The sequence below is a fragment of the Watersipora subatra genome, chromosome 9 (assembly GCF_963576615.1).
Source record: "Watersipora subatra chromosome 9, tzWatSuba1.1, whole genome shotgun sequence".
In the NCBI taxonomy this organism is placed as follows: domain Eukaryota; kingdom Metazoa; phylum Bryozoa; class Gymnolaemata; order Cheilostomatida; family Watersiporidae; genus Watersipora; species Watersipora subatra.
The window spans coordinates 35,928,958-35,953,696 of NC_088716.1; the positions used below are offsets into that span (position 1 = coordinate 35,928,958).

Below are 24,739 nucleotides of genomic sequence, written 5' to 3' on the forward strand. Positions count from 1 at the left end.
ATATACTCAACTACTGACAAGTCTGTAAGATAGACCATATACTCAACTACTGACAAGTCTGTAAGATAGACCATATACTCAACTACTGACAAGTCTGTAAGATAGACCATATACTCAACTACCGACAAGTCTGTAAGATAGACCATATACTCAACTACTGACAAGTCTGTAAGATAGACCATATACTCAACTACTGACAAGTCTGTAAGATAGACCATATACTCAACTACTGACAAGTCTGTAAGATAGACCATATACTCAACTACTGACAAGTCTGTAAGATAGACCATATACTCAACTACTGACAAGTCTGTAAGATAGACCATATACTCAACCACTGACAAGTCTGTAAGATAGACCATATACTCAACTACTGACACGTCTGTAAGATAGACCATATACTCAACTACTGACAAGTCTGTAAGATAGACCATATACTCAACTACTGACAAGTCTGTAAGATAGACCATATACTCAACTACTGACAAGTCTGTAAGATAGACCATATACTCAACTACTGACACGTCTGTAAGATAGACCATATACTCAACTACTGACACGTCTGTAAGATAGACCATATACTCAACTACTGACAAGTCTGTAAGATAGACCATATACTCAACTACTGACAAGTCTGTAAGATAGACCATATACTCAACTACTGACAAGTCTGTAAGATAGACCATATACACAACTACTGACAAGTCTGTAAGATAGACCATATACTCAACTACTGACAAGTCTGTAAGATAGACCATATACTCAACTACTGACAAGTCTGTAAGATAGACCATATACTCAACCACTTACATGTCTATGAGATAAACTTTACAGAAATGTTTAGTTATTTGCATGGTATTCTTCTAGCACATGTTTTTGATGCAAGCGATTAGGATGTGTGTGTTTGACATGTGAAGTATTTGATCGTTTGAATATAATATTCCAGCATGTTATTTGCTATTGTTATTTGTTATGTCTGTTATGTGTATCAGGTAGTCCTGTTGCTATGCCCAAGAATGCCATGACAGTGGAAGAGTTGGAAAGGCAGATGAACTCTGAGCCCGTTCCTGTACCAAAGACTCGTTCAGATCATACTTCACCTTTGCTTGCCGGATCGAGGGTGCACAGTACTCCGACACCGCCCCAAGTCTGGCACCCACTCAGTGCCAGTCCTCAGATGAATGGCATGCATATATCGAGGAGTCGTCCACTGCCTGGTCTCAGCCCTCTACCTGGAGATGTCCGAGTTCGCCCGCCAATAACTATTCTTCAGAGACCTCAGAATATGGGTTGGTGGCCAATTTCATTCATGATTTTGAGTTTTGTGTAAAATTTAGTCACCTAATTATCTATATATATATATCTCAAAGTTTGCGTTTCTGATTTGGTCCGCTTCGTGAGGCGAAAAGATTGTATAACGGGGACATCGTAATATGAGGGCGCACCGTATTGTGGTGGAGGAGCTCCAAGGCCAGGGCTAGCCGCCTAACCGACCTTAGGGCCAACAACCCGACCCTCGGCTCGGTAGGAGGCACGGTTGCCATTGAGAACTTGGCAGGCTGAGTGATAGCAGCCCAGGCTGACTGAGGACCGAGAGAAGATCGAGGTATCAATTGGGTGGAGCCAACATAAGACATGATTCGTATATAAGGAGGCGAGAAGAGAAAGGAGAGATTGCTGGCAGTCTCTTGCATGTTGCACACTGAATTGCATGTATCTATATATAAATCTCAATGTCTGTGCGTGATTCAGTCCATCCAGCTATAGCTGGTTGGACTATAGCAACAAAGATACCATCCAGCTATAGCAACAAAGATTCCGTATCGCAGAAGATTTGATCTCGGAACCTCTTGTTCACCTGGCGATAAGCTAACCAATTGAGCTACGTAAGGTGCATTAGATTCCTCAGGCGATTTGGATGATTATCTAGGTTAAAATATGCTCAGCGACTCTGCATTATGTTTCGGTGCAATGTCATTAAAGCTTGCTCTCATGGCTCTTATTAGCAAGTTTAGCAATATGGATACCAGATTGCGCAAATTAGCCATTGGCAATGTGCCAGGCTAATAGCAAGTGGCAGGCAACTACATTACCTGCCACTGTTTATAAGCTGTTGTTTAATACCCGTGCAACATTGGACATTCCTCTAGTATATATATAAATGTGAGTGTTTGTCTATTTATTTCAGTAGTCGTTGTTCGTCTGTCCAGTTATAATGATAAAGCTTTAGCAAAAAAAATCACCTTCATATTGGATTTGAACTCGCGACATTCAAGTCGCAAGTCTACTAACAAGCGCCTGTAACCACAAGGCTAAGTCATTCTTCGCACACCCATCGCTCTTACATATATTGTATATTCTTTTCGCAATTGCACACGCCAAATGTGTACTTATTATTATTAATTCATAGTGCGCCCTTTGGTTACAATGCCCCTGTTATAAGATTTTTTTTCACTTTACGAAATGTAATATGACGTTTCTTCGTCCTCTCCATACGAGGACAAATTCTTTTTCGACTTTTTTTCGCTATACGATATCAACAAAAAATTCTGTCGAAATTAAAGTTTGGCAGTCGGTGTGCTGATTACATCCAAATAACGAAGATGCCGATATGCTATTCGTCAAAATCTTTCTCACAACATTTAAAAAAGATTCGATGCTCGCTCCCTCTCAGTTCAGCATTATTCATTATAAGTTGTAGTGAAAACGAAACCGAAAACAGATTGGTGATATAATTTTAATCGGTTGCAAAGTTGAAGTTTAGTTTAGTAAAATACATGCTGAAACTTACTTCAAGTATGTGTTTATTAGGCTAAACTTACTTCAAGTGTTTATTAGGCTAAATTCGTTTAAATCAAAGTCAACAGTTATATTATACATCTGTCTCGAAGGTAAGTACTCTCAATGGTACATACTGCATGTAGTACATGGTAACGTTACATTTTCTTGCAGATCATAACCACTAAATAAGACTAAAGTTACTATAGTTGCTAAGGTTAACATATTGTTTTATTACTAATTTTTAATGATGATGATTTTTAGCAGGTGCTGTTTGAATTAGATAATTACTATGGTTTTTATACCACTCTATACAACATTTTCGCTTTATGGCACTGAAACGAATTAAAATCACATAGTTGTATACCAATTAATTTTTTATTATAATCGTAGCAAAACAGACTCTATTTAGCCATTACTTGCTTATTATTTCACATTTAAACACCTTTACAGTTGCTTTATTTCTTTCTCTTTTTATTTTAGCTACACAAAACACTTTTTTCATTATATGAAATTTAAAAGTTACAGTTGTTTGAAAAAAGTCTGAAAACATTTTTGGTTGTTTGATTTTCTTTCTTAAATTATTTCAACTACACAAAACACTTTGCTCATGATGTGTAGTTTGAAAGTTAGAATAGCAAATGTTGTTATATAATAAATATAAATCAATTTTCTGACCAAAAACTTTTTTATTACCCGTGCAAAGCCGGGTTGTACAGCTAGTCTATACATATAAATGTGAGTGTCTGTCTTTTTTTTAATAGTATAACTGGAAAGACAGACACGTTTTAATAAAGTTTTAGGAACAGAAAGTCCGCTTCACAAGGGGCTTGATCTCAGAACCTTCAGGACTGTGGACACGGGTGTTATCCACTATACTACATTGACCTAGCTATTATACTGCTAATGTTTTAGGCAAATAGTTGTGCACCGCCGCCTGAAGTACTAGCACGCTTGGCTCTTAGCTTGCGTGCCACTATCATTGAATACAAACAATACTGCCTTTTTTTATTAACATTTTTCATGTTCTTGTTTTATTTATTTTAATTAAAACTAATTTTTTAAAAGTACTTTTAATCAATTTAAAACATAGTCGTTTGTATGATTATTTTTTTTATTTATAATGGATGTAGTATACTAACATGCGCCATTTCCTTTTTAACAGATCAATATTGAGTTCTTTTTGTGCGTTTATTCCAAAATTCATTATGGTACTTGCTTTGTGTATTAGCTTACGCATATTTTCCTTCAAATTTCACGAATTCATAATTGAATCATTCTCATTTTAGAACAAACATAGTTACTGCACTATTTTACTTTACTATCGTATAAGGTTATAGTTATCAATTATTCCTCACTCTCTTATATTTGTTATATAATTACTACATTTATAAAGTTTATATAATATTATAAGTTTATTATATAAGTTTACATAGTTCATTTTACTATTCAACATTTATTTACTCATAAACAAATATTGAGTTTGTTACGCACGTTTATTGCTCGAGTTCATTACAGTATTTGCTTTGTGTATTAGCTTAAACTTATCTTCTAAATTCCACGAATTTGTAATTCGTGATTGAATCGGCATAAGTAGATATCAGCCAGTTCAAACACGCTGGCTAAATATAAAAATAATCAAATATATAAATAAATAAACACCTTCCTTGAAAAGTTAAAATAGTCAATGTTGCATATGTTAAATAAAAATGAAATTTCTGTTCAAAAACATTTTTTCTTACTCGAGCAGCGCTTGGTATTCATCTAGTGTGGCATAAAACAATAACACGATATAACACAATACTCGATGCAAGTTCGTCTATAGACTGGGAAACACTGGAACAGTTGAATTTAACGACATGCTGATGGTAACATTACTGAAATATCAATAAATGATTTAACTTTTTGTGCTTCAGATCCACAGCTGCAGCAGAGAATGGGTGGGTCAGCACTTCTGCAACAAAGAACCATGTATGACGCTCCGCCAGGCTTTAATTCCAGGTATCCCTTTATGCCTCGGGGGCGTATGCCAGTTCCTGCAATGGTTAGGATGCCTCCTCAGAGACCAGGTTTTGTCCAGCCAAGGTTCCTGTGAGTTTTACATTAGCGCTTCTGTCTCAAATGCTTCCGGGAAAAGCATGTTTTTTTGTTTTTGAGAGTTGTTTTCCCTTTAAGCAGTGCCACGTAATGAGTACAGGTGTAGATTTCTCATCTTTCAAACAAGATTGTTTGCAGTGACACCAGTGTCAATACTCTAGTGTGTATAAAGTATACATGTTAATGTTTAGCTTATTACTATAGTGTTTTATGAATTTTTATTAATCTCTGACAAAGTGAGTTAACAAATATTACCGTACTTTTCGGACTATAAACCGCACCCCTATATAAGCCGCATCTGCTTTATTTTCCAAACAACGATAATAAAACAATACATAGGCCGCACCTTTGTATAGGCCGCAGAACTCAGGACGGTGCTTTTTAACGCTGCAGCAACTTTGCTGTTTAAAACGAAACAGTGCCTAATGGCACTGTTTCGTATTAACCGACGCTTTCTAACCTAGTGTCTAACGGAACAGTACCGTTAGGCATTATTTCGTATTTTCTTTCACCGCTAGAGGCGCACTAACCGGAGTTTCTGGTTAATGTGCCCTAGCAGGGAAAGAAAAAGCCACAGAATAGCCGCACCCTTACATAAGCCGCATGGCTCAAATCGTCAGAAAAAGTAGCGGCTAATAGTCCGAAAAGTACGGTAGCTGTTTTTGTCATATTAAATTTTCTACTGCTAGTCTGTTCACCTACTCATCTCACCAAGAGACAACAATAGTACACAGTGTTTTACTAGGGCGCGACAGAACATAGCTCCGATGTACATGCTGGCTGATGAACCCCCACGGGATGAGTACGCTGGTATCCTTACCAAGTCAGAGAAAGACTGGCTCATCAAGATACAAATGCTACAATTGCACACTGAAGACCCCTACACTGACGATTATTACTATACTGTATGTCTTACCTATAATCTAGAACTTCTAACTCAAGACTATCTATAATCTAGAACTTCATACTCAATACTGTATGTTGTATGTACCATCCAGAGCTTCTAACTCAAGACTGTATGTTGTATCTACCATCTAGAGCTTCTAACTCAAGACTGTATGTTGTATCTACCATCTAGAGCTTCTAACTCAATGCTGTATGTTGTATCTACCATCTAGAACTTCTAACTCAATGCTGTATGTTGTATCTACCATCTAGAACTTCTAACTCAATACTGTATGTTGTATCTACCATCCAGAGCTTCTAACTCAAGACTGTATGTTGTATCTACCATCTAGAGCTTCTAACTCAATACTGTATGTTGTATCTACCATTTAGAGCTTCTAACTCAATGCTGTATGTTGTATCTACCATCTAGAACTCAATATCAGATATATTTTAGATAGTTGAGCATTTTATGACCATCTTTACATCTCTCCTTGGGAGTCTATGGCATTGCTAACTCTATGGCATTGCTAAGTCTATGGCATTGCTAAGTCTATCGCATTGCTAAGTCTATGGCATTGCTAAGTCTATGGCTAACATGAAAATAGTATATTCAAGTTCAACCTAAGTGTTCTTTTACATTTATTTTTGCTTACAAACAAGTAGAACTGTTGTTATATTGTTACACTAAATATAGATACACAACTTGGAGAAGGCACAGGCTGACCCAGAGGCATCCAATCAAGCATCACTTATACTTCCTGCTATGGCAAAAATGGAGAGCAGGCAGTATACTCCCGTACAGTTTGAAAAGTCTCTTGGTCGTCTCACCTCCTCCAGTGTTCATAACCCTCGACAGGTCAGGCTATATTTCTTCTGCTAGCATCATACATATCTAGGGCATTGATAAACGTTTCATATATCTCGAAAGTTTTTGTGTCTGTATTTTGGGATTGCGACTCTTTCTCGGTCCCAATCTCCGTGTTCTTTCTCATCAGGTCCTCGACGTCGGAGAGAAAGGCGATCATGTTATACATGCACTTTCAGACACTAAGAAGTATCGTATATCTCTCTCCATTGCTGAGAAGGTTGGTCACTGGTTTTCTTTACAAGCTAACTTGAAGGAAGTGAGATTTAGTTAGACCATTTGATTGTGTTATGTAAAATTTTCATTCTGTAGTTAGTAAATTTGCTTAAAATTCTTAAAATTGCTCCTCAGAATATGGTGCTTGTCTCTCCCTAAATCAATCATTACTTCATATTTAGGTGGTTCCCATTAGAGAGCTCACAGCGCTTATAGTTTTCCTTCTAATACATATATTTCGTGTGTAGGTATACTTTTTTAAAGCTCATCAATTATATCAGTACTGTTTCAGCTTACTCAGGTACTTCAATATCTTGGCTTTTAAATGAGCCATTGTTTGACATGGTGAGACAAACATTGGTTGGTGTTTATAAGATTTCCCCAGAGCTCTACTACAGAAATGTTCAATGGTAAAGGCTCGCAAATTATGACGCCACACTTTTCATATTCGGTATTGTGTGCTCTTGCCGCTTATTTATCAATTACGATAATGACGCTAGTGGTAGGTGAAAGTAGGACAACTCCAGAGAACCGATGAAGATGACAAAGGAATCAGTGTCATTAGCTCTCCATGTACAGATTATTTCTATGATAAATAGCTCAAATTCCAAGCACCATGCTATGTTTTCCCGATGATATTATGCACTAGCTCTCTCTCTCTTTATTGTGATGTTGAGGGGTATGACTGGGGGCTAATTAATTTCAAGCATTGCGTGATCTAGCGAGAGTGCAATTTACATATAGTCCTAGGGCCACGCCACTGCAGGTCACAATTTAATCGGTGTGATTTCATTACCTTTATCAATGACAGTATATTTATTGAAGCATAATCATATTTAGAAAGCAACATGGAAAGCGAAAATCCATGTGAAATTCACCGAAATCTATTAATCCAGAACATGTGTTTGTATTGGTCGGGGGTTAGCACAAACCTCGGGCATCGTTGATTTTCTAGAATCCTAGTTTATTATTAGCGCTCTCTGGGTTTAAGAGCACTGATTGTCAAAGGAAAGCGCAGCCTCAATGGCAGCGAAAGGGATTGACGACCTAAGGCTAAATGCTAATTATAACATCACATTGTGGGAACCACAACCAAGTGTTTTTTATTGCAAGACATACTTTTGACGCCCTGTTTTTCATAGTTCTATTATTCTTTGTGTATTGAATATAGGCTCATTCGAAAGCCAAGACTCTGAAGCACTGAAATATATGATAAAAGTACTGATATAATTGATGTGCTTTAATTTAAGATTAGCGCTATTAACCATCAGAAGCCTTGTCCTGTAAATACAAGCAGGACCCCTGATCCTAGACTATATTCACAACTTTTTATCAACTGTGAAAGCACTCAGAATAGCACAATTCCTTTTGAAGCTGCAAGCTTGTAGAATTTAACAATTCCTTTTGAAGCTGCAAGCTTGTAGAACTTAACAATTCCTTTTGAAGCTCCAAGCTTGTAGAACTTAATAAAGAAAACAGATCAAAATAGTAAATAATTTTAGCTTCACACTTTCAGAAGGTTATGATTTAGAGGTAGCTGAAGGAACAATGTTTGTAGTACACTGATTTTGAGGTTGTATATTTGTTATGAAAAAACACGGATAATTCTAGTATAAAGCTCTTGTTGCTGAGGAAAAAGAAGATTGCTAGTTTGGTCTTTTCTGAGCCTTATCCGAGAAATTCAATCAGTGTGTCATTAGAAACTGAGGTTCTGTCGGCAGCCATTTTTTATTTATCGGCCAGTTTGAATTGCGATTTCGGCGATATCTGGAGAGCTAGTCGTTCAATTGACTTCAAACGTTATGCTGAGATGGTATCAAGCGCGAAGCCACCAAAATTTCAGTAATCTTCAACTGGAAGTCGGGATAAACAAAGTGAAACTACACAATCGAGCTTTCTTGATCGGAGGATCAGATAGGAACACAACTCCCTGAATTATTACAGGCCTAGGCTTCAGTCTTAATCGTCTGTGAAATTCTAATAATTATTTTGCCTCTCAACTCTCAACCGTGCTATGAAAGTCAGACACTCAACTGTGCTGTGAAAGTCCAACACTCAACTGTGCTGTGAAAGTCCAACACTCAACTGTGCTGTGAAAGTTCAACACTCAACTGTGCTGTGAAATTCAAACACTCAACTGCGCTGTGAAAGTCAAACACTCAACTTTGCTGTGAAAGTCAAACACTCAACTGTGCTGTGAAAGTCAAACACTCAACTGTGCTGTGAAAGTCCAACACTCAACTGTTCTGTGAAAGTCAAGCACTCAGCTGTGCTGCGAAAGTCAAACACTCCACTGCGCTGTGAAAGCCAAACTAAGCTCTTAATAGGCTGCATTTGCCTTTAGCAAAACTGAAATAAATATGTACCAAAATAAACAACTATATTATTTATACTATTGAACTTACAAACTCTGATAGTAGATTAAAGTTTCTGTTGGCTTCATTTGAATTTAAGTCTTCAATTCAATCACAGATGCCGAAAGTTACATGTATGTTTTGCAACTTTGGCTAATAGTCGTATTTTAGAAAATGCATCACCAACTTGCCTGGTACAAGTTTGTTTTACTCAAAGCTCATGAGCATTTCTAATAGCATGGAAAGTAATAACATTGTTTATTGTAGGTATTTTATGTTACAAGAAGTTTCTCATTGGCTTATCTGGGTATAAGAAAACTGTACAGTGTTGGAAATAGATGAAGCCTAATTTTGGCTCTTTTTTTAGAAATCATTGCTTTTACTCATATAGTGAACTACTGAATGCTTGGCGTTGCTGGGTAGTAAAAACGTCTTTGCACAGAAAAATTATTTCTATTTAATATATGCAGCATTTACCATTTTAGCTGTTAAAGTTCATATCGTAAGAAAAGTGATTTTGTGCAGCACAAATAAATCAAAAGGAAAAATAAACATGGAGTGTAATGGAGTTGTGTGTATAAAAAAGGCTACTATTGCAGCAGTAGCTCGGTGTATTCAAAGTTTTGATAAACAATACTGGTACCTTTTGATCAGTACTAGTATCAATACTAGTACATAAGTAAAAATGAGATATCAGACTCTCTTTGTCTGATATTTTGTCTGACCGAACGGAGAGAGAATGTAGAGACAATTCCTACATAAGAATGTCCATGTCAACATTTTTTAGTTTTACAATTTCTAGTGATTGCCCTTTGCAATAACTGGAAATTGACAATTTGAATTGTGTCGTTACAGTTGCACTGTAACGGAACTTTTGACATTGAAACGACTCAATTAAAAATTACAAATCAAAAAATGAATGATGAATTTTGAAATGGTTTTTAAAAAATTTTCAAAAAAGGAACAAACACAAAAGGTAATATTAACTTATATTAAAATGTACATATTAAGCTGTAATCGCGATAAGAATATGGTAAATAAGCTAAATATGATAAAAATGGCTTACTCTTGTGGTTAGGTGCGCGTTTTTGCATACTTGTCATTGCAATCGTCGTGAGTTCTATTCTAGTACGTCTTTAGAGTCCTAGTACGTCCTTAGAGTCCTAGTACGTCCTTAGAGTCCTAGTACGTCCTTAGAGTCCTAGTACGTCCTTAGAGTCCTAGTACGTCCTTAGAGTCCTAGTACGTCCTTAGAGTCCTAGTACGTCCTTAGAGTCCTAGTACGTCCTTATATACGTATATACAAATCTCAATATTTGTCAACCTCATATTTCTATATGAGGTTGAGTAGATATATTAGATATAGATGTATGACTCAACCTTATAGGGAAATATGAGGTTGATTAGATATATTAGATATAAATATATGACTCAACCTTATATAGATATACCCTAGGACACTTAAGTATTCGCGGCATCTAACTTTCGCGTTTTCGCGGAGTCATCATCACGCGAAAAATTCATGCGCGAAACTAAACTATCATAACGAACTAGCGAAAATTCGAAATTAAATAGCTATGTTCTACGCAGGCCTGTATTCACCGGTTGCAAGTTGGGGGCTAATGTTAGACGACTAGTTATGAACATCTGGGGTGTGGAGAAGGAGGGGGGGGGGTGCAGTAAGCTCCCAACAGGTTTCTCTTATGTAGGGCCTCAGCCGGGCCTCTCACGTGAAGTTTTAAAAAATTTTATTGGCAAGTATCAACATTTTTCTATTTTTTGAGATTTGCTTTGTTTTAGCTGATGTGACTGACAAAACGTTTTAAAATTAAAACAGGCAAAACTTGTATGCAGTTAAAAAGCTCAGAAAGAAGACATATTTTTTAAGCGTTTTAACAAAGATCATTTTTGCCGATTTTATTTCAAGTTCATTAAGTAGGATATGGGCAAGCAGATGTTTGCTAAAACTTGATATTTTGCAAACCTTTATAAAAGTCGTTAACAAGAATATTTTGCCGCTGATGAAGATAATAATGACGCCTAAGAACTACTAAAAGTTGATGTTTGTATCTATGGCTTCGAATAAAGTAATATTCTACAGCGACAAAAACCTTTCTATAGCCGTTGGACTATGAAATTCCTAAAAAGTTGGGGCGTCTTAGCCGGCCAGCTGTCCAAGGGAATACGGCCCTGTAGTTCATTGATATCCACAACAAAATCGTGATATTAGAAGTGCAGATAATTTTGTGTGTGATTGAGCTCATTGGGAAATTTCTAGTAAATTCGTTAATACACCGAATGAGCAGCATGGCAAAGCAAATTAAGATAACAAGTTTTTTTGGAAAAGCCAAGACAAACGAAGAAGATGATGATATCAGTTTAGTCACCGAATTTGTAACTGATGAGGATGAAAGTCTGGTAGGTGAAGTCATACAATTAAATAATACTTATTGTAGTGATGAATTTTACTGCCAACCAAAAACGATAACAACCCTCACCAGGTCTAACCATGTTATACAGTTCTGGTTGTGATGTTGGTTGTTATCTATTTTCTTTTTTATGAGACATGTACTGTATTTGATTTTTTTTTAATTTGAAATATTGTGAACTCAAAACGTGCCATGGCCATCGCTTGCTATAAATACTTGAGATCTAATATTGGTACCATATCGGTCACGACGGAAAGGACCGAGACGTCATTGATAGTCAAAGAAACAAATGGCAGCAAGCGATCACGTTGAATTATCGATTTCTGCCATACATTTATACCTGCGGGTTACAAATACAAACTAGTCGCAAATATAACAACTTTTTTTTACTAGAGGACCGGACCTGAGGAATCTAATTTGTTTGTTCCACTGTATTTATTTTCACATCACTATATTTTCGCACTCATCAGAGCTGCGAAATTAAGTTGCAGCGAAATTTTACTCTGTGTGCTACTCACGAAACTAAATACTAGCGAAATATAAGTGTCCTAGGGTAAGGTTGAGTCATATATTAGATATAGATTAATGACAGCTATATACCGTATATAGAAATAAGGTATATAGCTGACCGCTTATAGAAATCTCATTTAAAGACTGTCTGGTTTTAATAGTATTCAAGGTGTGTTTACACCAGGATGTGTTGAAGTTGCTTCAACTCAACTAAAGTCGATTTGGTGTAAAACGCAAATTGGTTGTAAAAACTACTTCATCTCAGTCACTGACACAAGATCAATGAAATGCTGCATACTGTGTTCAGCGGTTTTTAATGGCCGTCATTGATGGAGTACAACAAGAAATTGACCAATCATATCTTGCATTAGCACCAAAAGTAGATGCATATAAAAATTGCGATGTATTCTGTTCTTCCAAAAGATCAGTTAAAAATGGTATTAAAGTGATAAATACTGAGCGACTAATTACTGATTTACAGCACAACATAATAGTAGATCATTGTTGTCTTCTTCAATCATTGCAAAAATCCACGTTAGATGAACTAAATTATTACTAATACAGTGCACCCTCAGGATACGATTATCCTGATATCGTTAGAAATATGAATCTACGTTAGAAACATGTGTTAGATGAACTAAATTATTATTTTCATCACTAATTACTATGAGTATTACCCTAGGACACTTATATTTCGCTAGTATTTAGTTTCGTGAGTAGCATACAGAGTAAAATTTCGCTGCAACTTAATTTCGCAGCTCTGAGGAGTGCGAAAATATAGTGATATGAAAATAAATGCGGTGGAACAAACATAATTAGATTCCTCAGGTCATTGGTTCACTGTTACGAAATTGCTTTCAATTTGGGACTAATTTGTATTTGTAAACCGCAGGTAGAAATGTGTTGACGAGTTCGATAATGCAATTTGATCGCTTGCTGCCATTTGTTTCTTGGACTATCAATGACGTCAATGTCCCTCCCGCGGTGACTGATGCGTGACTGATGCGGTACCAATATAAGATCTCAAGTATTTATAGCACGCGGTGGCCATGGCTCCGGGTTGTTATTGTTTTTGGTTGGTAATAAAATTAATTACTACAATAATTATTATTCAATTTTATGACTTTCCCTACCAGACTTTCATCCTGATCTGTTACAAATTCAGTGACTAAACTAATATCATCATCTTCTTCACTTGTCTTGGCTTTTCCAAAAATGCCTGTTATCTTAATTTGCTTTGCCATGCTGCTCAGTCGGTGTATTAGCTATAATGAGTTTAGCAGAAATTGCCCAATGAGCCAACCACACACGAAAAATGCTTGCATTTCTAATATGACGATTTTATTGTAAATATCAATGACCTATTGATATTACCAATGACCAATATCAATGAAGCTATTTGATTTCGCGTTTTCGCTCGTTTGTTATGATAGTTTAGTTTCGCTTATGAAATTTTCGCGAGTGGATGACTCCCCGAAAACGCGAAAGTTAGATGACGCGAATACATGTGTCCTAGGGTACTATAAGAAGTAGCATGTATATGATATGTAGCAACGGTGTGACTTCCTTTTGTGTTTATGGTGACAAACAGTTAAAATGGAATGTATATAGTTGTTGTTTTCTATTGGTTAAAAAGGGTGAGCTATTTTGTATAGTCAGAGTATGAGTAAAGAGTAAAGTCTTTGTAAAAATGTATTTTAAATCATAAACTGACTAGAAGCTATTCCAACTCTGACTCTCTCAGGGTGAAACAACTCCGATAAGTTGTCCTGCTGTAAATATATCTTTAGTGTGAGCAATGACAAGGTGCATTCAGTGTGGTTACTAGTAACATGATGAAATTGTCTCACAGGGCTACCAGTTGCTGCTCGACTTGGATGAGCTCAAGAAGAAGATTCCATCATTGCCGGAAGAGCAGAGGTTAGTGTCCTCTTTTGATCATGTCAATTTAGTCGATCTTTTATCTTGTTCACATCCGTTTACTGTCTTAATGATTGTCTAAAGAGTCGTTAAGAACTCTCTAGTAGTTTGGGCTGTTTGCGCTGCAATTTTATAGCACTCTACAGCGGGGTCTCGTCTTCAGTATCTGATAAGCGAATGCCATAAAAATTTATGTTTGCAAATGGAGGATTTGTGTTGTTGTCATCGTGCTGGAAATACCGAATTTTGTCCTTTTAGCTACAGTAGACATCGTTTAACAACGGTAATTCATTGAGGAAAGCCCATCAATCAGTAAATGAACTCGTCGTTAAATAGGTTAGGCCATTTCATGATCATTCGGCAACATGGTATCTTTCGTTTTTTTTTCCTTTTTTATACACAAAGTATTATAAATTTATATAGATTAGACATTTATTGATTATTGAGGAGGAGGTAATACTTTTTTTTTCTCTGACATTTGAAAGGGATATAATAGTATCGAACTTCATAACAAACACAGCGTACAAATAAAATCCTAGAAAGCGTATGACTAACGCGGAAGATCCTGAGGCGAAATATGGAGAGAGGGGGTAGCTCCGCTGCCTTAACCAACTTATCGTATGTATGCGATGGCATACAGACACTCTCACAACTGCATTGCCACAGCATTGTCGTAATTACAAGGATTTATGTTACACGAATTTTGGAGCAATTTTGAGTTCGTCATTGCTCTTAGTTATTGTTAACCGAATACCTTATTTAACTAGGACTACCAATATTTACTTACCTTGTAATTTCTTGTGCATCACGAAACTTTGAAAGTGTAGAAATCTTAGAAATTTCATAGAGACACATCAATTCTGCATGCCATGATCCATAAAAAGGATCAACATAGCATCATAATCTCATATTGAAAAAGACCTATGCAGCATACATTATTTTTCCATAGGGAAGCCCTAAGCTGCACCATAGTGTAGTTACTATAGTAACCTATTGGTCTCAAGTACAGCATTTTTAATTATACAAATATCTCTTCGATGTGTTTGTTTCCATAAATTATTATTGTAACTGCAAATGTAAGAGATCTGATGGAAATTCAACATCCAGGTCAACGCTTCTGCTGGCATACAAAAAGAAGCAGTTGAAGCTCCATCAGCTGGTTGATGAGGAATGGTCAGCTATGCTCAACATCAGGAAGGGACGCTCTCTCATTTTAAGAACCCTTCCTTTATTAGACCGACATAGCACCAAACATCTCATGCAGCGGTTGTTGACTGGCTTGCCATATATCATCAAGAAGGAACTTGCTGATGGGGTAGGTATTGGACGGCTTCTAGGTGAGGTGGTCTACAAAGGTTGTTGAGCAAACAGCAATTGTATGTGCCATTTGTACCGGCTGTTGGTACTCTGTTCACACATTTGATGGTGGATTTGCTAAGGTTTTCCTGTTGCTTTTAGCTATTCCCGATATAGTGTATCCGCAGGAAGTGAAGAAAGTTTATACCTCTTCATGGTTAGTCACTAACTAACCATGAACCATGAAGTCTTATTATTATTATTTGATTTGTTTGTTTTCTCATTTAATATTTTTACTTAGTTTTATCTTTGTTTCAACGCTACGTGTGATTAACTACCTGCAATATATATGAAGGAATTTCCTTAGGTTTTTGTTGAACGAGTTACAGTGTATCCTTACAGTAGTATTTGCTCCAAAATACTGGACATACTCAAGCAAAGTTGTTGTCAAGCTGCATTCTTTGCTGTTGCAGATGGAGCCAAAGAGCTGTCGATACCTTGTTGAGATTCTCCAACTGTATGATATATCGAGTTTATTGCAACTTTCTGACCTTATAACTCCACATATATCCTCCCTAATCACTACCTCAGTAAGTTTATTTGACATGCCCTATTTTAGGAATCGTCCTCTCTTTATAAGGAATATTCCTTCCTCTATTTTCCTCCGTTAGGTCTTTAGTAATTCCTTTCATCTGAAGCCATTTTTGTAGACCGGTTTAGCCTCTACAGCATGTAGTGGAGGTTTCTCATGTGACACCAAAGTAGACTTCCTACCTTAGTACTTGGAGGTTTATTAGTTACAATGTATGTCATGGCATGCCCAATATAATAAGGAGGGTTCGCTTTAGCTATATATCAAACTAGAGTAGCAGTAACCGCATAGAAATAATCTCTACTACAGTAAGTATTAGGCCATGCTACCATGTAGCGATAATACTAAGCAAATACTAATTTTTAAACTAAAATTTAGTAATTGTCCATCATGTACATTAATCTTAACTAGAATTTAGCTATACAAGTCATGTAGACTGTGTACCTGTTGCTTTAGCTATACTTGTAGACTGTGTACCTGTTGAGACACTGATCATATGATCTACTCACTTGCTTTATTTATCAACACTTATAAATATGAACAATAAATAGGTAACTCGAGAATTAGAGCTCACATCGAGCCATACAAACTTGTCCAGCCAACTGTATTCATTTGTATTCTGTAAACATGCTGTATGTAAACTCTATTTTATCTATTAGCTATCTATACAGTTAACAGGCTCATAATCTAACTTCTGTCTGGTGCAGGATCCACTACCTGATAGACATAAGTTAGTTGATGAGTTAGAAGAGAGTCGGTACATTTTATTAATCTTTATAATTATGAAGGGATGCTATGCTAGCGGAAGAAACAAAAGTTAGATGTTATGTTCAATATGTTTGTATCCTTCACAAATTCACTCGTATAGCTTATTTGGCTTCAGTATGCTGTCGATCTCTGATTATCTAGTGTTGTATGAGTTCCTGTGGTCTTTCTTTCTATTCAAAGATTCTCGATCAGCATTGCTATCAAATAGCAAGTCGATATATCGGTATAGCTACTATGTCTAGGTAGATGCATCCAGCATGGCCAACACTTGTAGTCTAAACAGGAAGCAAATGGTCCCTTTTAAATTAGTAGTAGACATTAGTGTGACTCGTATTTCTACACTCTGTGAGTAACTTCGCTGTCGTTGTAGTTTGGATGTCATCTTGTCTTTCTAATGATAAACCAGGCAGAGAAAATCTACTCAGCTTATGTAGAGGTGAATGAGGATGAGACGAGCTCTTGGTAAGCTGTAGTTATAGAGTTGTCATACCCTGTTTCCATCTGCATAGGTAATTGAATAGCAGGCATTCTCGGCTATCTCTCCATCTTGTCATGCTTCGTACTCGAAGCATTTTTATGTATTTGTGACACTTTTTATTCTTACCTGTACAAGTACCGTACTTTTCGGACTATTAGCCGCTACTTTTTTCTGATGATTTGAGCCATGCGGCTTATATAAGGGTGCGGCTAATCTGTGGCTTTTTCTTTGACCGCTAGGGCACATTAAGCGGAATCTCCGGTTAGTGCGCCTCTAGCGGTGAAAGCAAAAACGAGACAATGCCTAACGGCACTGTTCCGTTTGAAACAGCAAAGTTGCTACCGTGTTAAAAAGCACCATCCTGAGTTCTGAGGCCTATACAAAGGTGCGGCCTATGTATTGTTTTATTATCATTGTTTGGAAAATAAAGCAGATGCGGCTTATATAGGGGTGCGGTTTATAGTCCGAAAAGTACGGCAATAGCAAATCTGTGATACTTTAAAAGTAGATTACTCCTACCTAAATAGTACGATTCTGAAAGATGAAACCTCTCTCTTGCAAAAAATGATTTGAGCATTTGGCTCTTTGGATTGGGTTCAACCGATTGACTCTCATTTTGCTGAGCGCTAAGTGCAAATATTTGTCAGCCCCGTTTCTCAACTGGTTATTATGAGCTAGTATTGCAGGCAGCTTTATCAGTAAAAGTATTTGTGAATAAATAACACTTTCAAGAGACTTCACAACAGCAAATCATAGTTTTCAAGTATAGCGACGTGTCAGCAGTTTAGATGGGACTTCCTATTTGAATATTATATTTGCATGTCATGGCTCACTGGAGTTTCAGCTCTAATTGTATGGGAATTATGGTTTGGCGGTTTTTATTTATAACAGAGTTGTGACCGTTACAAAAAATCATAACTGCGCTTTGATATGACTCACTGCTACCCAGATGGAAAATGCATTGGAGTCGCAGTAAAATTTTGCGTGGATATCTATGTAGTTGCATTAGCAGTGCAGTAGCAGTAAACATGTCACAGCCATGCGGTATGCGGTAGGATTGCAGTGATACCCGTACAATATGGCTTATCATCATGCATTAGAACAAAACAACACCATGATCAATAACATTTTCTACTTAAATATTTTATCTTTCCATATGTTTTCTTTTGCTACCGTTTCCTAAATGTCTTCAAAGCTGAGAGAACAGAACTGTATCTGATCTTTTTGAAGCCCTTATTAATGGTGGCTGGGCTACACTAACTGCTCATGTCCATTCCACAGGCCCTCATTCTAGCACCAGTTATCAGTTTGAGTACAGCTTATAAGTTTCTTTATTCGCCTACTGTGAGTTTTTCTATTCACCTACTGTAAGTTTCTCTATTCACCTACTGTAAGTTTCTCTATTCACCTACTGTAAGTACATCTATTCACCTACTGTAAGTTTCTCTATTCACCTACTGTAAGTTTCTCTATTCACCTACTGTAAGTTTCTCTATTCACCTACTGTAAGTACATCTATTCACCTACTGTAAGTTTCTCTATTCACCTACTGTAAGTTTCTCTATTCACCTACTGTAAGTTTCTCTATTCACCTACTGTAAGTTCATCTATTCACCTGCTGTAAGTACATCTATTCACCTACTGCAAGTTCATCGATTCACCTACTGTAAGTTCATCTATTCACCTACTGTAAGTTTCTCTATTCACCTACTGTAAGTTCATCTATTCACCTACTGTAAGTACATCTATTCACCTACTGTAAGTTTCTCTATTCACCTACTGTAAGTTTCTCTATTCACCTACTGTAAGTTCATCTATACACCTACTGTAAGTTTCTCTATTCACCTACTGTAAGTTCATCTATTCACCTACTGTAAGTTCATCTATTCACCTACTGTAAGTACATCTATTCACCTACTGTAAGTTTCTCTATTCACCTACTGTAAGTTCATCTATTCACCTACTGTAAGTACATCTATTCACCTACTGTAAGTTCATCTATTCACCTACTGTAAGTTTCTCTATTCACCTACTGTAAGTTCATCTATTCACCTACTGTAAGTACATCTATTCACCTACTGTAAGTTTCTCTATTCACCTACTGTAAGTTTCTCTATTCACCTACCGTAAATTTCTCTATTCACCTACTGCAAGTTCATCTATTCACCTACTGTAAGTTCATCTATTCACCTACTGTAAGTTTCTCTATTCACCTACTCAAACTTTCTCTATTCACCTACTGTAAGTTTCTCTATTCACCTACCGTAAGTTTCTCTATTCACCTACTGTAAGTTTCTCTATTCACCTACTGTAAGTTCGTCTGTTCCTTTAGAAGCTCATAGCTAAGTGATGCAATGGTAGAAAAATAAAATTTCATTCAAGCCTATTTCAAGCCAAGTACATAACAGACTCTTTGTTTAGTGTTTTCATAATACCTTCTCTTCAAAATCTCTTGTGTTGGAGGCTGAAAAGTGAATTCAGCAAGGTAATCACAACTAGTTGTTCTGTTTGTAAAAACTTACTACTGTTGTTACTATTAATTTACAGCTGTTGTCCTACTTAAAATCAGCACTCAAAATGTTGTCTAACTTTATATGCCATTTCAGAGTAAACGCTGTTTGGTTATTGATTGTCAATGAATATTGCGCATGGTCGTTGTAGGAATCGATTTGTTGACCAGCTTTTAGATGCTTTCACTTCTTGCTCAAAACTGCCGAAAGCGAGTAGGATTCCTACATCTGTGAGAGATCATATCAGCAGGAGACCGGCGAATGAACAGGTCCTGCAGCGGATCTCAGGCTGGCTGGATTGAATGTCCTCATGCGAATGGCTGTCGATGATACCAGATAATAGCATGACTAGGAAATACCACGCTCTCGTGAAGGGAAAATACCAAACTCACTACATAAAGGTTTAGGAAAGGCCATGCCTAGCAAGTCTCACCTGAGTGTTGATTGAGGAAAACAACCACTCGAAGAGCTTCTCAAGCTGAAGCGTTACTTTTTACTATAATTTCTTTCACATCTTATGTTACCCAGTTTCTATTACTGAAATTGTTGACCAACGAGGGTGTGTCAATAACATCTAAACTCAATATTTATATAGCCCTTCCAGTGGCTGTCAGTAACAGGTGACAATGATGTGATGGCCGCTTTTGTTGTTGCATGTAAATGGTATTTTGTAAATAGAAATTTGATATTTTTGCATGCGAAGTATTAACATAACTTGTTATATAGATTTTACCGAAAGAAATGTTTGAACAACTGCAAGCATTTCTAGGCTCACTAATTTCATCTATAGATTTTTGAGTGGTCGTCATTACATGCCCTACCAGCTTCCTCACTCCATTATATAGTTTATTTTAAGACTCGGCCTCATTTTTATGAAAGCTGTTAACATTTTTATTGGTCTTTGCCCGAGTTTTCTCGTTTGCTTAATTACTGGAGGCCTTATCCGTCTATCAGATATGTATGTTTTTCAAATAATTTTTAACAATTTCTTTGCATTTTGCACGGTTTTTCTGAGCCACTGATACATAAAGTAACTGGCAGAAGTAGCTGTTAACAGTTTTGTCTAGAATCGCAGCCGAATTTCTTCTGATTCGGTTATGAGCTTTGTCCTTAGCTCATATCTACCTTTGGCTAGAGCTTTTAATTCTATGCGTATTTGTTATGATCCATGGTGTCATATATTATGCCGTTTTAGTGTCACTTGTGGCGATATAAGTTGAGCCAACATTTTGCTTTGCTCCTGATTGAAATATATAGTCGTGGATGTCTTACCATTTCATTAGCTATTTTATAAATTATTAGAACATTCATAAGTTTGCCAGAGCACTAGTAGAGTATTCAAGTACCTTACCATGGTATGCCATTCTCCTACTCCTCGCAACTAACTGATCTTATTGCCAGATGATTGATTTTTTATCACTCTGAAATGGTGGATACAGTATCAGAGCTGTACACTTTATGAGCTGCTATCTATAATGTACAGCTGTGCTTATCACATTCTTGTTCCAGATCAGTGCCATTGTAATAGCCAGATTTGTTGCAGTATTTATTACTCTCGCGCGTGTTGAAGAAGCTCACCGACAAGAACTTCAACATGACCTCATTTCTTAACCGAAGCTACTCTGTTACTTTGTACTGTTCTTCACATTTTGGTTATTGACGAATGTTTGATTTTGGTTATTGACGAACATTTGATTTTGGTTATTGACGAACGTTTGATTTTGGTTATTGACGAACATTTGATTTTGGTTATTGAACATTTGATTTGTTGAACAACACCAGCTGCTTTTTCGAAACTGCTTGGATCGAAGCGAATAAACGAAACAACGAAACCTCTACCATACAACATATTATCTACTGTAGGCACTCACCGAATTATTTACAGGTGTTGGAGCGTCAATTTCGTGCCCTTTAAGGGGCCACTTGTGCTCACTAAAGAGAGTATTTGTGAAAATGGGTCCATCACCGGCAAGCAAACAAAATGGTAAATTGAATGCAGCCGCTGCTAATGGAAATGGCAGCAAGTTTGTCAAGTTTGATGATCACTATACACTGATGACAGAAATGTTTGAGAGACTCATCAATCAAATGAAGTATGATCAACAACAGCTGATTGAGGTCATCACCAGCAAATTTGACAATCAAGTTCAAATCACCTTCAAACGGAAAACAGCGAGCTAAAGTCAAAATTAGCTGTTCTTGAGCACAGAGTAGCAACAACTCAGATCAACATGCTGAACAATTATAATGCCAAACACACTATGACTGCACCTGTTATTGCTGCAAATTATATACCAGCTACCAGACAAGATCAAGGAAACAACACTGAGCACAGATCTGAGCAAAGTAAACCTACATATGCATCTACACTTCAAACTAACAAAAGGCCATTCACTAGACTAGTAAAAGGCACTGGTGAGGGAAAGTGGAATCTAAAGTCTGCTCCTGCTAGAGAATTTTCTGTAAAGATCTTTCTTACACGACTTTCACCAGATGTTGAACCACATAATGTCATACCACACATAAAGGAAACCTTCGATATAGAAACTCAGGTTGAAAAAGTCACGACTCGTTATCCAAGCTATAGCAGTTTTATGATTACTACTACGTTTAATAATTCTAAAACTTTACTAGATGAAAACAATGCTGAAAAATGGCCAACAAATGCTGCCGACGATGGTATGACGCAAAGGCAAAGACTGCAGAAAATGAGCTACCTGCTTCAGACTCTACACAGCACCATGGCTAACAACAATCAGGAATCAACTCTAAACACTAGAGAACATGCCAGGTTACTACATAGTAAATTTATGCCCTTGTTAGATGATTTTATTCCACCTGTTAATTGTTTAAATGTGTTACATCACAATGCTCAATCATTGAAACCTAAAACTGATTACTATCTTTCACTACCCAATCTTAACTTTTATGACATAATCAGTTTTAGTGAAACGTGGTGTAAACCAGATTTACCAGATGAAGTAATTAAATTTCCAGGTTACACAATTTTCAGAGAAGACCGTAAACACAAGACAGGTGGTGGCGCTGCTATTTTTTATTAAATCACATTACCGATCTGAGAGGCTATGTTCTCTATCAAAGCAAAGGCCAACCTGTGAATTTGTTTTGATTAAAGTTTCCACTAGTAAATCCACTTTCGTTATAGGGTCAATTTATGCACCACCAAACATAAACAAAGCTCAGTTTCTCTCAGAATTGTCTGATGTACTCAGTAACACTATCCTTAACCGAGCAAATATTATTTTTGTTGGGGATATGAATATAAATTGGAATACAGATAATGTTTTTAAAGATACATTTTTTGACATAGCAGCATTTTCAAACTTAATTCAAACAGTTCAAGGCTGTAGGTGTCACCTACGTATGTGTCACCCGTACTTGGCAAAGAGTCTTTACTAGACTTATGTTTTATGTCTAGAACACTAAGTCTCTGCTCTAGTAAAGTTTTAGTGACATATTTATCTGATCACTATGCGACATCAATATTTGTCTACAATCATAAACAGAAGTCTCCGCGAAAACTAATTGAATGTAGAAATTTTAAAAACTTGCTGAACATCTACCAAATACAAAATACAATACATTTTTAAACGAATTAGCTCAGACCAATGATGTCGATAGTCAAGCAACGTGAATTGAAGAGTGGGTTAATTCTCTTGTAGTTGAATTATCTCCAATTAAACAGTTACGAGTTCGTGGAGATGCTCCACCTTGGTTAAATTCTGATCAAAAAAAATTAGTTGCTGTGAAAAACAGGTTTTACAAGAAAGTGGTGTGCTCTGATGGACCTAGGCAGTGTCTAAACAGTGGATGGGCACAATATAAAAAATTCCGATATTTTGTTCAGCAAAACATCAAAGAAGCAAAATGTGATTACTATAACAAACGTTTGAGCACTAATGCCAAGACATTTTACAGTGAAGTTAACCCACTACTTGGAAAATCTAAAAAACAGGCTTCCAAAATTTTCCTAGAATATGACGGAGTTACTGAAAAAGACCCAAAAAAGGTTGCTATGATTTTAAATAAATTTTTTACAGATATACATGTATATAGCCCAGCTCCTAATATTACACTAACATCATTACAAACATCTGAGCATAATTTTAAATTCAAATCTGTAACTGAAAGAGAAGTCCAATCTGCCTTCAGAACTCTTAAACCAGGAAAACGAGGCGGAGTCTTATCTATTCCTTCTGAAATATACATAAAACTAGCTCATAGCCTAATCCCAGCTTTAACACTTCTGGTTAACAATCGCTTTAAAACCAATAAATTTCCTAACATTTACAAAAAAGCTATTGTCACGCCTCTGCTTAAAAAAGGAAACCCCTTGAGCTGTAATAACTGCAGACCCATATCTTCACTTCCCATTTTGTCTAAGATTGTTGAAAAGATTATATCTTTACAGATTAAATCACTTTTAGATGCAAACCAAAAACTTTCAAGTAGACAATTCGGTTTTCGAAAGTGGACCTCAACAGCACAAATGCTTCATTATATATTTGACATTATTGCTTGTAACCTTGATAAAAAAGATTCACAATATGTAGCCTTTGTGTCCCGTGACATAAAGAAAGTATTTGACATGGTTGACCACTACCTTCTAGTTGACAAACTTAGTTATTTCTTTTCATTTAGTTCATCAGCTACTAAATTAATTCAGTCTTATTTGACCAATCGCAGCCAGGCAATGAAAATTGGTAATACTCTGCCAGAATTTTTAGCTATTCGTAAAGGTGTGCCTCAAAGATCTATTTTGGGGCCTTTACTTTTTAACATGATGGTTAACGACATGTTAGATAAAAATCCAAATCCTTACTCCTATGCAGATGATACAGTAATTATTTCTGCAGCAAGTACTCAGATAGATTCTCAGATGCTATCAATAGAACAATTTAATAAAATGCAAAATTGGTACCTATCTAATGGGTTATCTCTATGTGTTGAAAAAACACGATTTATTATTTTCTCGAATCGAGCAGTTGATTATAATAGAACTTTGAAGCTATGCAAC

General features: G+C 36.5%; 1 protein-coding gene across 1 annotated transcript in view; it reads left to right on the forward strand.

Moving 5' to 3' along the window:
• Positions 1–20,972, forward strand: part of LOC137403986 (protein PAT1 homolog 1-like) — a 39,172-nt gene extending 18,200 nt beyond the window's left edge. The window contains exons 6-15 of the mRNA XM_068090139.1: positions 993–1,289; positions 4,695–4,869; positions 5,621–5,780; positions 6,458–6,619; positions 6,759–6,848; positions 13,990–14,057; positions 15,165–15,372; positions 15,827–15,943; positions 17,084–17,175; positions 19,853–20,972. Of these exons, the coding sequence (XP_067946240.1) occupies positions 993–1,289; positions 4,695–4,869; positions 5,621–5,780; positions 6,458–6,619; positions 6,759–6,848; positions 13,990–14,057; positions 15,165–15,372; positions 15,827–15,943; positions 17,084–17,175; positions 19,853–20,003 (1,520 nt within the window). The 3' untranslated portion in view covers positions 20,004–20,972. The remainder of the gene's footprint in view (positions 1–992; positions 1,290–4,694; positions 4,870–5,620; positions 5,781–6,457; positions 6,620–6,758; positions 6,849–13,989; positions 14,058–15,164; positions 15,373–15,826; positions 15,944–17,083; positions 17,176–19,852) is intronic.
• The last annotated feature ends 3,767 nt before the right edge of the window (positions 20,973–24,739 follow it).